Here is a 15,631-nt window from a genome sequence, read left to right on the forward strand (position 1 = left end):
GCCTGTTTACCCACTGTAAAAATAAACGAAATAATCGCCACTTTAGAGAGCAAGTATTAAGTATTTGGAAAATTAATCTCGTTTATACTTTCATTTCTCAATATCTTTTTTTTAAAACGGCATAAATAGGAACTGATGCTAAACTAAATATTTAACAAATTGAAAGTGCGACATCTATATTCAGCAAAGTATCTGTAAATTCTACATTATTTATTAGTCATTCAGCTGTTTGAGCAGCTTTCTGGCTTGATATGTCTTTTGGTATTTCTTAGCACTATTAAAATGTGATGGAAAACATTATTAAACATCGCTTTTCTCAAATCAGTTTTATCTTAAACGGAACTGAGTGTCAACAAATCTCCCAGTTGCTGCCACAGCCTTTAATCACTAAATCCCCACTCCAATTCCTGCAACTAAACTCAATCTTCTCGAAGCTAACTTCACAAATGGGAAATCTCAAAGCTTCTCCTTTGAGACCACGTATCAACAGACTTTCGAAAGATTCATAATTATATGCCGATGACGAACGGGACGTCAAGTGGAGCAAGGATGCACTGTACGGTTTAGTTTAGTTTAGAGATACAGCGCGGAACAGGCCCTTCGGCCCAACGAGTCCGAGCCGACCAGCGATCCCCGCACACTAACACCTTCCCACACACACACATCTTTTACCGAAGCCTTATTGACCTACAAGCCTGCACGTCTTTGCAGTGTGGGAGGAAACTGGAGCACCCGGAGAAAACCCACGCAGGTCACGGGGAGAACGTGCAAACTCCGTGCAGACAGCACCCGTGGACATCTCTGGAGAACATGGATGGGTGGCGTTTCGAGTCGCGTCCCCTCTTCAGACCGATGGTTCTCGAACCCGGAACGTCACCTATTCCTTCTCTCCAGAGACGCTGCCTGTCCCGCTGAGTTACTCCAGCATTTTGTGTCTATCTTCGCTATAAAACAGCATCTGCGGCACAGCGGTAGAGTTGCTGCCTTACAACGCTTGTAACACCAGAGACCCGGGTTCGATCCCGATTACGGGCGCTGTCCGTACGGAGTTTGTACGTTCTCCCCGTGACGTGCGTGAGTTTTCTCCGAGACCTTCGGTTTCCTCCCACACTCCAAAGACGTACAGGGTTGTAGGTTAATTGGCTTGGTGCAAATGTCAATTGGCCCTAGTGTGTGTAAGATAGTATTAATGTGCGGGGATTGGTGGTCGGTGCGGACTCGGTGCGCCGAAGGGCCTGTTTCCGCGCTGTACCTCCATAACAGCGCAGAAACAGATCGGGCTCTTAAAGATAGCGGAGTGAGGGGATATGGTGAGAAGGCAGGAACGGGGTACTGAATGTGGATGATCAGCCATGATCACAGTGAATGGCGGTGCTGGCTCGAAGGACCGAATGGCCTACTCCTGCACCTATTGTCTATTGTCTATACCTAAACTAAAATAAATCTGCATGAAACTTACAAGATTCTTAAGGGGTTGGACAGGCTAGATGCAGGCAAATTGTTCCCGATGTTGGGGAAGTCCAGGACAAGGGGTCACAGTTTAAGGATAAAGGGGAAATAATTTAGGACCGAGATGAGAAAAACATATTTCACACAGGGAGTGGTGAATCTCTGGAACTCTCTGCCACAGAAGATAGTTGAGGCCAGTTCATTGGCTCTATTTAAGAGGGAGTTAGATGTGGCCCTTGTGGCTAAACGGATCAGGGGGTATGGAGAGAAGGCAGGTACAGGATACTGAGTTGGATGATCAGCCATGATCATATTGAATGGCGGTGCAGGCTCGAAGGGCCGAATGGCCTACTCCTGCACCTATTTTCTATGTTTCTATGTGTAGGAAGGAACTGCGGATGCTGGTTTAAACTGAAGATAGACATAAAATGCTGGAGTAACTCGGCTGGTCAGGCAGCGTTTCTGGATAGAAGGAATGGGTGGCGTTTCGGGTCGAGACCCTTCTTCAGACTAAAGTAAATCTGCAGTTGCTTGTTAGTACAGAGATGTGCTCCTAATAAACAGTGTGCCGTGCGCATGTTTGAGAATCCTGGCCTTATGCCCAATGCAGGATGGGTGAAAGTAACACTCGTGCAAGTTCCCGTCAAATTTAAGGTCATTAAATGTGCTTTGCCATCATGTACTAAAGACCTGCCACTTTCCTGGCCTCCCACTGTGTTTATCCTCTTGGTTCTGATCTCAGGAGCCCCGCTGGGCCCAGATGGGTCACACACTCGGCCCAGGCAAGCCCAGCGCGCCAGAATAGGTGTCAGAATCTTTTTAATCAAAGACTTCCTGTGTTTTGCTGGGAACCAGGCGAGCAGATTGCGAGCTTCTGTAAGTAGGTCACACATTGTGTTCAGCGATCTCGCTTTGTCCTCAGCCATCTGCCACCATGCATCAATGTCAGGTGTACAGAAATCTCGCAAAGAAGGTGACCTTCATTAAGTTTCCCTCCTCCTGCAAGCTTTGCGGCCACAAGTGGTTTCTCTGCCTCTACGAGAATATTTTAAGGGCTGCCTAAGATCTTTAACTCCCCTTCCCATTCCCACACTGACCTCTCTGACCGTGGCCTCCTCCATTGTCAGAGTGAGGCCTAATAGAAAATTGGAGGAACAGCACCTCATATTTCGCTTTGGGCAACTTAATAATAATAATAATGGATGGGATTTATATAGCGCCTTTCTAATACTCAAGGCGCTTTACATCGCATTATTCATTCACTCCTCAGCCACACTCGGTGGTGGTAAGCTACTTCTGTAGCCACAGCTGCCCTGGGGCAGACTGACGGAAGCGTGGCTGCCAATCTGCGCCTACGGCCCCTCCGACCACCACCAATCACTCAACACACATTCACACACATTCACACACAGGCAAAGGTGGGTGAAGTGTCTTGCCCAAGGACACAACACTCCAAGCGGGATTCGAACCGGCTACCTTCCGGTCGCCAGCCGAACACTTAGCCCATTGTGCCATCTGTCGTCCTACAATACTTACAGCCCAGCGGTATGAGTATTGATTTCTCTAACATCAAGCAACCCCAGCATTCCCTCTCTCTCCATCCCTCCCCCACCCAAGTCGCACCAGCTTCTCGTTCCCACCTAGCGGACAGCAAACAACGGCCTGTTTCCTTTATCATTGTTACTTGTTTGTATATCTTTCATTCATTTGTTCAATATCTGGCGACACCTTTGTCTGCATCTCTCGTTTCCCTCTCTTTCGTGACTTTCGGTCTGAAGAAGGGTCCCGCTGAGTTACTCCAGCATTTTATGTCTATCTAAGAAAGGATACCATACATTTTTCCTTTTGTCCTATGCCTGTGCACTGTGGACGGCTCGATTGCCATCATGTATTGTCTTCCCGCTGACTGGACAGCACGCAACAAAAGCTTTTCACTGTACCTCGGTACACGTGACAATAAACTAAACTAAACTAATGCGACAGGGAACTGAGAATTCCACGTTAAGATACTGTACATTATTCCCTTAATCCTGCATCTTTACGCTGGACGGCTCGATTGGAATCATTTTAATATAATCTGCCTTAAAGCATAGCCTTTAATATTGGAGATACAGCGCAGAAACAGGCCCTTCGACCCACCGAGTCCGTGCTGACCAGCGATCACCCACACAATAGCACTATCCCACACACGAGGGACAATGTACCTACAAACCTGCACGTCTTTGGAGTGTGGGAGGAAACCGGAGCACCCGGGGAAAACCCAGGCAGGTCACGGGGAGAATGTACAAACTCCGTACAGACAGCGCCCGTAGCCAGGATTGAACCTGGGTTTCTGTCGCTGTGGCAGCAACTCTACAGCTGCTCCACCGTGCCGCCCTTAACTTACTTACTTGCTCACCTCACCTTAATTTACTTAAGGCAATGTAATGAACTGTAACCATGTGACCGTGGGTCAGATCTATTTAAGTTCAGCAGCTTTAACTTGGCCTTTAATTTATTGCGATCTTGGACCCTGGACAAATTTAGGAGAAGCTAGAAAGTGGTAACACATACTCCTAAAAACTTCAATCTCCCAGCTACGATTTTTAATTGCGGCTCAAAACTAAACTAAACTCTACAGGGAAACACAAACCTTTTGCAGTAAAACAATGTAACCTGCTAACCAGAGTATTAGGAAAAGGGGAGGTGCAACGAGACCTGGGTGTGCTTGTACATCAGTCACTGAAAGTAAGCATGCAGGTACAGCAGGCAGTGAAGAAAGCCAATGGCATAGGAAAAATGTTCCCCATGTTGGGGGAGCCCAGAACCGGGGGTCACACAGTTTAAGAATAAGGGGTAGGCCATTTAGGACTGAGATGAGGAAAAACTTTTTCTCCCAGAGAGTCGTGAATCTGTGGAATTCTCTGCCACAGAAGGCAGTGGAGGCCAATTCATCAGATGTTTTCAAGAGAGAGTTAGATTTAGTTCTTAGGGCTAACGGAATCAAGGGATATGGGGAAAAAGCAGGAACGGGGTACTGATTTTGGATGATCAGCCATGATCATATTGAATGGCGGTGCTGACACGAAGGGCCGAATGGCCTACTCCTGCACCTATTTTTCTATGTTTCTTGTATATTGAAGATAGACACAAAATGCTAGAGTAACTCAGCGGGACAGGCAGCATCTCTGGAGAGAAGGAATGGGTGACGTTTCGGGTCGAGACCCTTCTTCAGACTAGTTAGGGATAAGGCAAACCGGCGATATAGACAATGATGTAGACAGATAAAGAACAACGAATGAAAGATGTGCAAAAAAGTAAGTTAACCATTGTTCGTCAATGTTAGTCTGCAGAAGGGTCTCGACCCGAAACGTCACCCATTCCTCTCCAGAGATGCTGCCTGTCTTGCTGAGTAAATCCAGCTTTTTGTGACTATCATTGTTAGCTGTTTGTTGGGTGAAAACGAGAAGGTGGTGCGACTTGGGTGGGGGAGGCACAGTGAGAGAGGAGTGTGTAAGGAGGAACGGCAGATGCTGGTTTAAAGCGAAAATCGGCACAAAAAGCTGGAGTAACTCAACGGGACAGGCAGCATCTCTGGTAGGATGTCTGAAAAAGGGTCTCGACCCGAAACGTCACCCATTCCTTCTCTCCAGAGATGCGCCTGTCCTGCTGAGTTACTCCAGCTTTTTGTGTCTATCTTCGAGATCGAGGGAAGTTTACTTGAAGTTAAATAAATCAATGTTCATACCACTGGGCTGTAAGCAGCCCAAGCGAAATATGAGATGCTCTTCCTACAATTTGCGTTTAGCCTCACTCTGACAATGGAGGAGGCCTTGGACAGAAAGGTCAGTGTGGGAATGGGAAGGAGAATTAAAGTGTTTAGAAACCGGGAGATCAGATATATTCAGGTTCAGAGTACATTGAAGATTTGTACGTTAATGAATTTTGATGCGTTTTGGGCGTTACAGTAAACTCTCTCATTTATCTGGTATTTATGACCCCGGAATTCACAGGCAACCAGCAAAACATGATTTGAGCAGGTCAGGCAATTGCACAAAATGCTCCAGCAGTAAATTTTATTTCAATTGTTACGAAAGACAAACGTGAAAATACTTTATTTATGTTCCAAGAGTCGTAACAGCCTTGACTTTGGAAACAAGTATGAAGAGATTTAAAGTATGAAGTGGGAAGCCATTCACTCAGGGCTGATCTATCTTTCTCCCTCAGAATTGGTTTGAGAGGGAAAGATGGATGGGCCATGATTGAATGGCGAAGTGGACGAATGAATTCACATGGAATTCATTGCCACCGACGGCTGTGGAGGCCAAGTCAATGGATATTTTTAAGGCAGAGATAGATAGATTCTTGATTAGTGCGGGTGTCAGGGGTTACGGGGAGAAGGCAGGAGAATGGGGTTAGGAGGGAGAGATAGATCAGCCATGATTGAATGGCGGAGTAGACTTGATGGCCTGATGCTGCTCCTTGAACTTATAAAGGAATATTTCTGGCTTATCTATGGTTAAACAATGGACAATAGGTGCAGGAGTAGGCCATTCAGTCTGCACCGCCATTCACTGTGATCATGGCTGATCATCCACAATCAGTACCCCGTTCCTGCCTTCTCCCCATATCCTCTGACTCCGCTATCTTTAAGAGCTCTATCTAACTCTCTCTAGAAAGCAGGAGGGAGGAGAATTTGTAGTCTCATTAACAGCAACGTCTTTGAAGATTTGGCACATCACATGAGTCTATTATTTATTTTTGCTGTACTTTGCACCAATTCTGATTGCCAAACAAAATATTCTTATTTAATAAGCATAAGGGGATGATCTATAGGCTGGCAATTTATTCACGGTGGAGTTTTTGGAGGCAGCGGTAAAGTTGCTTTCTTGCAGCACCAGAGACCCTGGTTCAATCCTGACTACGGGTGCTCTCTGTACGGAGTTTGTACATTCAGTTCATAATCACGTGTACCGAGGTACAGTGAAAAGCTTTCTCCCTGTGACTGGGAAAGATTTAATAGGAACCTGAGGGGTAAACTTTTTTAACAAAAAGGGTAGTGGGTGTATGGAACGAGTTGCCGGAGGAGGTAGTTGAGGCAGGGACTATCGCAATGGGTAGGATGGGTTTAGAGGGGTAATAATAATAATAATGGATGGGATTTATATAGCGCCTTTCTAATACTCAAGGCGCTTTACATCGCATTATTCATTCACTCCTCAGTCACACTCGGTGGTGGTAAGCTACTTCTGTAGCCACAGCTGCCCTGGGGCAGACTGACGGAAGCGTGGCTGCCAATCTGCGCCTACGGCCCCTCCGACCACCACCAATCACTCACACACATTCACACACATTCACACACAGGCAAAGGTGGGTGAAGTGTCTTGCCCAAGGACACAACGACAGTATGCACTCCAAGCGGGATTCGAACCGGCTACCTTCCGGTTGCCAGCCGAACACTTAGCCCATTGTGCCATCTGTCGTCCCTATGGGCCAAGCGCAGTGTAGCTGGAACCTGTTGGTCGGTGGGGGCAAGTTGGGCCGAAGGGCCTGTTTCCATGCTGTAAGGCTTTATGACTAAGACCATGTGGGTTTCCTGCAGGTGCTCAGGTTTCCTCCCACATCCCAAAGACGTGCAGGTTTGCAGGTTAATCTGTAAAATTGCCCTGAGTGTGTAGGGAGTGGATGAGAAATAACATAGAACTAGTAATAATAATAATAAATTTTATTTAATGGGCGCCTTTCATACATCTCAAGGACACCTTACATAGTAATCGGAATAAAAACATATAATCGGAATAAAACAAGTAATTAAAGACATCACAGTGACACAAATTAAAAACAGAATTCAATCCAAAAACAGAAAATCAAAAACAGTGTGAAAAGAGAGCAGCGGCAGCCAAAGCGTGCCAGCGTCCACTCTCTCTTCACGGCAGCCATCTTGGACACAGACCTACAGGACTACAATTAGACAAAAAAATCATCCCCCCACAGTGGATAGCACTGTGGAGGAAGGCACAATGTCCAGTCCCCACCCCATGTTCACCCCAAAGTCAGGCCTATTGAGGCCACCGCAATTGCCTGTACGGAGGCCCGATGTCCCTGGCCGTTCTCACCGGGTGGTCTTGCCCCGGCGTCGGGAGAGTCCTTTCGGCGGCTGGGCCACTTGGAACGGCCGCTTCTTGGTTGGAGCCCGCGGCTGCCGAAGCCGACAAGGCCGCGCCGGTTTGGCGCTCCCAGGCTCCAGATGAAAAAGTCGGCGCCCGCTCTCCGCACTGCCGCCTTGCCGCCTCTACGCACGCCGCCTCTCCACTCCGCAAACCCGCAGCCCGGAGATGTTGCTCACGGCGGTCCAGCTCGCCAGAGCTCCAGCGCGGCGACCCAGGCAAGGCATCGCCCGCTCCGCTCCAGCGCTCCAATGCTGTGCCGCCACCCAGGCCGAGGTGCTGGGTGGTTCCCGCCAAGAAACGGCGCTCCAAGCCCGCTGGTAGGCCACGAGGACGGGTCGACGGGCAGCCCGGAAAAAAGGCTGCCACACCGACCAGGTAGGGACCTATAAATAAAGTAACACCTACCCCCCCCACATTAAAAGACCATATCCCCTACAAACAAAAAAACAGGACTCACTAAAAACTAAAAAAAAAAAAAAAAAAAACGAATTTAAGACGGACGGCTGCTGGCTAGCAGCCGTTCACCAAGATGGCTCCTCCTCCTCTTGAACGGGAGATCCACAGTCAGCATGGACTCGGTGGGCCGAAGGGCCTGTTGCCATTCTGTATCCCTAAACCAAATGAGACATTGATTGACATTACTGAAAAGACCGAGTAAATGATAATCCTTGAGAGATAAGTCCATAGGAAAGCAAAGGGAAAGGCAACTGAACACTGGTTGGAAAGATCCAATTGATGACACTGCAGAAGCTGGTTTAACATAAGGTCATAAGTGATAGAAGTAGAATTAGGCAATTCGGCCCATCAAGTCTACTCCGCTATTTAATCATAGCTGATCTATCTCTCCCTCCGAACCCCATTCTCCTATCTTCTCCCCATAACCCCTGACAGGGAGGGATGTGGGCCAAACTCGGGCAAGTGGGACTAGTGTAGATGGGACGTTGGCCGTTGTGGGCCATATTCAAGTTTAAAGTTTCAACCCGTTCCCCTCATACGGGTTGCGTTGGGGGAACGGGTGAGTGGTGGAATATTACGTTGGGAGAGCAGACTTGGTCTAGACATAGACATAGAACATAGAAAATAGGTGCAGGAGGAGGCCATTCGGCCCTTCGAGCCAGCACCACCATTCATTGTGATCATGGCTGATCGTCCTCAATCAATAACCCGTGCCTGCCTTCTCCCTATATCCCTTGACTCCACTAGCCCCTAGAGCTCTATCTAACTCTCTCTTAAATCCATCCAGTGATTTGGCCTCTGTGACAGGGAATTCCACAAATTCACAACTCTCTGGGTGAAAAAGTTTTTTTCTCACCTCAGTCTTAAATGGCCTCTCCCTTTATTCTAGTACGACAATAAAACTCTCCTGACTCTTGTCTCTTCTTGACACGCCTGTGTTGTAAATGTTAGTCAATCAGTGCCCTGGAAAAGTGTAATAACTCAGTTCACCTGCACTCAGGGCTGACATGTTCCATGTGTACGTGTGCAAGGCTTTTACCATCAAACCTGTAACATTTTGCATGTGGAGAGGATGTTTCCACTGGTGGGAGAGTCCAGGACCAGCGGTCACAGCCTCAGAATTAAAGGGCGCTTTTTTTGGAAAGGAGGTGAGGAGGAACATCTTTAGTCAGAGGGTAGTTAATCTGTGGAACATTGCCACAGAGGGCTGTGGAGGCCAAATCAGTGGATATTTCTAAGGCAGAGATAGACAAATTCTTGATTAGAACGGTTGGCATGGGTTATGGGGAGAAGGCAGGAAAATGGGATGAGGAGGCAGAGGTCAGGCACGATTGAATGGCGGAGTAGACTCGATGGGCCGAATGGCCTAATTCTATTCCTATAACCTGCGAACATTTGTCAAGAACAGTGCCTGACTTCTGATCAACAAAAGGCCAAATGCTGCAAATATTAGGGAGATGAAATCGAAATGTCGCGTTCACTTAGTAGATTAGATTATATCTGTGGAGAAAGTATAAAAGACAGGCACAAATTGCTGGAGTAACTCAGCGTGAAAGGCAGCATCTCTGGGGAGAAGGAGTGGGTGGCGTTTCGGTCCGAGAACCTTCTTCAGACTAAGTGTCTCAACCTGAAACATCACCCATTCCTTCTCTCCAGAGATGCTGCCTGTCCCGCCTAGTTAGTTACTCCAGCATTTTGTGTCTGTCTTCGGAGTAAACCAGCACCTGCAGTTCCTTCCGAGACAGAGAAAGGACAAAGTTTACTCGAGTGGTTTAGGTCCTTGGGGGGGCCTTTGCCCGAACCCAATGATGAGATCGGAATTCTGATGAAGCGTCACGAAGCAGACATTAACTGCAATGCTGTGCAACCTTAAAAAGGACGTTATTGGTTTGTAGGTTAATTGGCTTGGCATAAGTGTAAACGGCCCCTAGTGTGTGTGTAGGATAGTGTTAGCGCGCGGGGATCGCTGGTCGGTGTGGACTCGGTGGGCCGAAGGGCCTGTTTCCGCGCTGTATCTCTAAACTAAACTAAACTAACCTGCTGAGCATCCCAGCATTTCCTTCTTTTATTACCTGGGTAATTTTGGAGTTAACGTTACTGCCATTTGTGCATAGATGTGTCAATAGTTTAAAGTTGTAAAGAGAAAAAGGAATTCATCTCTTTCTTCCCTCTCTCTTTCTCTCTTTTTCTGTCTCACCCTTTCTCCCCTCTCTCTTTCTCCCCTCTCTCTTTCTTCCCTCTCTATCCCTCCCTTTCTCTCTCTTTCTCTCTCATTTTCTCCTCTCTCTTTCTTCCTCTTTCTCCCCCTCTCTCTCTCTCCCTCTTTCTTTCTACCCCTCTCCCTTTCTCTCGCCACCTCTCCCTTTCCCCCCTCCCTTTTCCTCCCCCTCTCTTCCTCTCCCTCTCTTTTTCTCTCCTTCTACCTTCCTCCCCTCTCTTTCCCCGCTCTCTCATTCTCCCCCTCTCATCCTCTCCCTCTCCCTCTCTCTTCCTCCCCCTCTCTCTCTCTCTCTCTCTCTCTTTCCCCTCTCTCTTTCTCCCCCTCTCCCTCTCTCTTTCTCTCCCTCTCTCTTCCCCCCCTCTCACTTTCTCTCCCTCTCTTTCTCCCCCTCTGTCTCTTTCTCTTCCTCCCTCTTTCTTTCGCCCCCTCCCACTTTCTCCCTCTCACTCTCACTTCAACCCCCCCCCCATCTCTCTCTCCCCCTCTCTCTCTCTCTAACTCTCTCACAGAAAATGTGACCGCATTTGATGATGTTGCATTATAATTGCAATGCTATTTATGGAAGTTAACATTGCTGTCTTGACTTTTTCTTGGGGCATAAATACATGCTTAGGATTCAACGCAATTACCCATCACATTGATTGATGAGAACAGCTTAATTATCCTTTTAATTATTTGGCATTGAACTCTTTCATATTTCTGCTTATTATCTATGCAGCTTTAAAAAATAATCAAATTTACCATAAAAACCAGTATACAAGTTGCATGAACATGCAAGTCACTCCCCTTATGTGGGGACTGTAATTTTTGGCAAGTGCTGTCTCCTCCCCTTCCTTAACCCTCGAGCTGTCTCCTCCCATCCCCCCGCCCTCGGGCTCCTCCTCCTCCCTTTTTCCTTCCTTCTCCCCCCCACCCCCCATCAGTCTGAAGAAGAGTTTCGGCCCGAAACGTCGCCTATTTCCTTCGCTCCATAGATGTTGCTGCACCCGCTGAGTTTCTCCAGCATTTTTGTGTACCTTCGATCTTCCAGCATCTGCAGTTCCTTCTTGAACACTTTCAAGAGATTTTCAGTTTCAGTTTTACTAGTTCATTGTCACGTGTACCGAGGTACAGTGAAAAGCTTTTGTTGCGTGCTAACCAGTCAGCGGAAAGACAATACATGATTACAATCGAGCCATTTACATGACAAGGGAATAATGTTTAGTGCAAGGTAAAAGCTGATCAAAGATAGTACGAGGGTCTCTAATGAGGTAGATAGTAGCTCAGCACTGCTCACTGGTTGTGGTGGGATGATTCAGTTGCCTGATAACAGCTGGGGAAGAAACTGTCCCTGAATCTGGAGGTGTGTGGTTTCACATGTATGGATGGGAGAGGGGAGAAGAGGGAATGGCCAGGAGTGAGACTCATCCTTGATTGTGCGGCTGGCCTTGCCGAGGCAGCGTGAGGTGTAGATGGAGTTAATCAGCTTTATGTCAATAATGAAAATAAAATCAATTCAGGTTTTCACACCGTCTCCGGCGTGATGAAGAGGCAGTGTGTTGTTTTAAACATCTTGGTGCTTCAGATGAGATTCAGTGCAATGTAAAAATGTGTGAAAAGATCAACAGGAGGTTATCCTCAAAGCAGTGCTGAGAGGATTCATACATGGCCCTAAGGGTCTGTCTCACTTGGGCGTCAATTGCACGTCATTTACGCGACATCATTTACGCGTCACAACGTACGGCGCGCGCAAGGCTTGCATTACACGCGCATGGTGCGTGGTGAGGCATGGCGGCGTAGGCAGTCGCGCGCGGCACCCCAGGATTTTGAGATTCACGAAATCTTCGCGCGCCACCTGCGTGACACACAAGTGGGACAGGCCCTTTAGAGGAACACTCCTGCCGCCTGATCAATACGGGTGTCAGGGGTTATGGGGAGAAGGCAGGAGAATGGGGTTGAGAGGGAGAGATAGATCAGCCATGATTGAATGGCGGAGTAGACCTGATTTAGCCGAATGGTCTAATTTTGCTCCTATAACTTGTGAACTTGGCGCAGCGGGTAGAGCTGCTGCCTTTCTGTGCCTGAGACCTGATGGGCCGAATGGCCTAATTCTGCTCCCATCACTTATGACCTTATGAACAGCAGGCTCAATAGAAGTGGCACAATGGCCTTGTTAAAACATTCAAGACATCTTGTGGGCAAGTTGGGCCGCAGGGCCTGTTGCCACACTTTAATACTCTATGACTCTATATTGCATATCTTTCATTCGTCTGTTCTATATCTTTTAACCTCACCCTCTACATATATCTCTTGTTTCCCTTTCCCCCTGACCCTCAGTCTGAAAGAAGGGTCTCGACCCAAAACGTCACCTGTACCTTTTCTCCAGAGATGCTGACTGACCCCCCGAGTTACTCCAGCATTTTGAGACTACCTTTGATTTAAACCAGCATCTGCAGTTCTTCCTTACGCTATACATAAGCACTTAAAGCACTCCAGCTTTCCGTGTCTCTCTGTTAATGATGAGGCTGTTGCCAGGATTCGAGTGCCTGAGCTATAAAGGTTGGGTGGGCTAGGGGTTTATTCCTTGGATCGCATGTGGTTGAGGGTGAGGTATAAAATATAGACTGGGTGAATGCGCAGGGCCTTTTGGCAAACCCAGGTAAGGGGCATTAAGAACCAGAGGACATATGTTTAAGGTGAGAGGGGGACAAATTTAACAGAAACCTGGGCCATGAACATTTTCATTGAGAGCGTGAGTGGGTGTACGGAACGAGCGGCCAGAGGAAGTAGTTGAGGCAGGTATTTCTAACAGCATTTCTAACAGTCATAGAGTGATACAGTGTGGAAACAGGCCAACTTGCCCACACCGGCCAACAATGTCCCAGCTACACTAGTCCCACCTGCCAGCATTCGGTCCATATCCCTCCAAACCTGTCCTATCCATGTACCCGTCTGACTGCTTCGTAAATGTCGGGATAGTCCCGGCCTCAACTACCTCCTCTGGCAGCTCGTTCCATACACCCACCACACCCTTTTGTGTGATTTAAAATATATTTGAACAGGTGCATGGATAGGAAAGGTTTAGACAATAGACAATAGGTGCAGGAGTAGGCCATTCGGCCCTTCGAGCCAGCACCGCCATTCAATGTGATCATGGCTGATCATCCACAATCAGTACCCCGTTCCTGCCTTCTCCCCATATCCCCTGACTCCGCTACCTTTAAGAGCCCTATCTAGCTCTCTCTTGAAAGTATCCAGAGAACCGGCCTCCACTGCCCTCTGAGGCAGAAAGGGATATGGACCAAAGGCAAGCAAATTTGAAGGGCCGAATGGCCTACTCCTGCACCTATTGCCTATTGTCTAGTCAAATGTGACTTACTTAGATGGGCCATATTGGCTGTCATAGATGGATTGGACCAGAGGGCCAAACTTGTCCAAACCAGCCAAGATGCCCCTCTAAGCTGTTTAACTATGAGGCAGTTTCCACGTTGTATGACTATTCCCGTGCTGTATAACTGATGCTCTATTATCCCACGTGACAGATCACCGTGATATTCTTTGTTTTGCGTGCCCAAGGTATGCAAAGGGTTGCTACATAAAGGGCGGCGAAAAATGATACAAAGGGTTCCATTTTACCCCATACCATTTTTGACACATTCCATTTGTGGTCCCCCTTAGTTCGCGAATGTTCCCCCACGCCGGGTCCCCCTTTGTTCCCCCCCCCTCCCCTCACAGTGGTTCCCCCCCCCCCACCCAAACCGAGGCCCCTTTATTCTGTATGGCCCAATGACAATTTCCTTGCTGTATGACTCTATGACTCTACAGCTGAAGAAGGGTCTCGACCCGAAACATCACCCATTCCTTCTCTCCAGAGATGCTGCCTGTTACTCCAGCATTTTGAGTCTGTCTTCTATGACAATATATCCATGTTGTATGACTCTACTGACTATTTCCATGCTGTGTGTGACTGACTCTATTTACTTGGAGTATGACCTAATGACTCTGTTTCCAACACGTACACACGTGGGTCACAAGGGAACAAAATCCTTATCGTGTAGCGATTATTCGGGTTGTTTTTTTTGTTGTGTTGTTGGTTTGCGAGGATTGATGACATGAGGGCTTTTGTCCCCTCTTTTGTCTTGTTTGTTTTTTTCCGCAGCTACAGAGCGACCTCGATCAGGAATACCAGGATAAATTTAAGAGGCTGCCACTGGAAATCCAAGAGTTTGTCCAGGACACGTTGAAAGGCAAGTTCAGTGAAGATGTCGATCACGTTGCCTCCCCGCCCACCCAGCCACCGGACGAAGGAAAACCCAACCACAAGTCGCCGAGCGAAGACAAAGTGGAAGACAGCAAGTCGGATCAAGTGTTCGACACTTCCCTTTAGTCATCAGGTCCCATCCCCCCCCCCCCCCCGTCTTAAAACCCCGTTAACCCCCTGCGTTTTTTTTTCTGTTCGTTTAAGCATCGCCGCACGCAGGTTTGCGGACGGGAGAATAACCACTCGGTCGCACGCTTGCGCCGTGACCGATCTCTTCACAAACGAAGCCAGTCGCCGGGATCTTAACTTGCGCGCGTGTGTTTCGTCCGAGTGCCAGTGGGAAACTTAACTGTGCAGTGCTACACGTTTCAGTAAACTTTAAAAAAAATAAAACCTCCATCGGGAAGGAACTCGAGATTTTACGGGATGTAAAATGGCAAAAAATGAAAATAAAAGGATAGATAAATTTGGCGGCCACGCCTTCATAACATTGCATGTTTTCACTGGTGGGAGATCCTTTGCTTTGAGCTGCAGGCTCAGGCTAGCCCTGGCCCATGCATTGTGTGCGAGCGAGCGAGCAGGCGAGTTCACCGACCACAGTACTGGTGCAGCATCGCATACTTTTGACTTCGGTTCCCGCTGGAGTATAAAGGGCCTGTCCCACTTGCCGACTATTTTCGGCGACTGCCGGCGTCATATCAGTGTCGCCAAAAAATTTTGGAACATTTCGAAATCCGGCGGAGATGTTGCGACACTTGTGCGGCTGGCCTTGCCGAGGCAGCGTGAGGTGTAAACGGAATCAATCAGTTATGTGTCATTAAATGAAAGTAAAATCAATTCATGCCGCAAACTTGATACGTCAGTCGATGATGCTGGCAGTCACCGAAAAGAAATCGGCAAGTGGGACAGGCCCTTAAGATTGCTGCTTAACATAACGGAAGTCTTGGTCGCGCTTACGCTAAAACTCTGTGTAGCTTCGTGAAGTGTATTTTTTTTTAAACAAAGGGAAATCAGTTTCAGGGACGCATGCGTGGTGGAAATAATGTGGTTCTCACTGTGGTTACTTTATAAATATAGTCTTTAAGCAGCAGTATTATCGTACGGTTTGTGCTGTCA

The 15,631-nt window shown here is 47.7% G+C and overlaps 1 protein-coding gene across 1 annotated transcript in view; it reads left to right on the forward strand.

Annotated features, from left to right (window-relative positions):
* Positions 1 to 15,259, forward strand: part of plcb1 (phospholipase C beta 1) — a gene marked incomplete at its 5' end in the record, with an annotated part of 446,201 nt that extends 430,942 nt beyond the window's left edge. Inside the window, one exon of the mRNA XM_033026421.1 lies at positions 14,414 to 15,259. Coding sequence (XP_032882312.1) covers positions 14,414 to 14,641 — 228 coding nt within the window. The remainder of the gene's footprint in view (positions 1 to 14,413) is intronic.
* Positions 15,260 to 15,631: the final 372 nt, after the last annotated feature.

The sequence above is a fragment of the Amblyraja radiata genome, chromosome 8, assembly GCF_010909765.2.
Source record: "Amblyraja radiata isolate CabotCenter1 chromosome 8, sAmbRad1.1.pri, whole genome shotgun sequence".
NCBI classification, from domain to species: Eukaryota; Metazoa; Chordata; class Chondrichthyes; order Rajiformes; family Rajidae; genus Amblyraja; species Amblyraja radiata.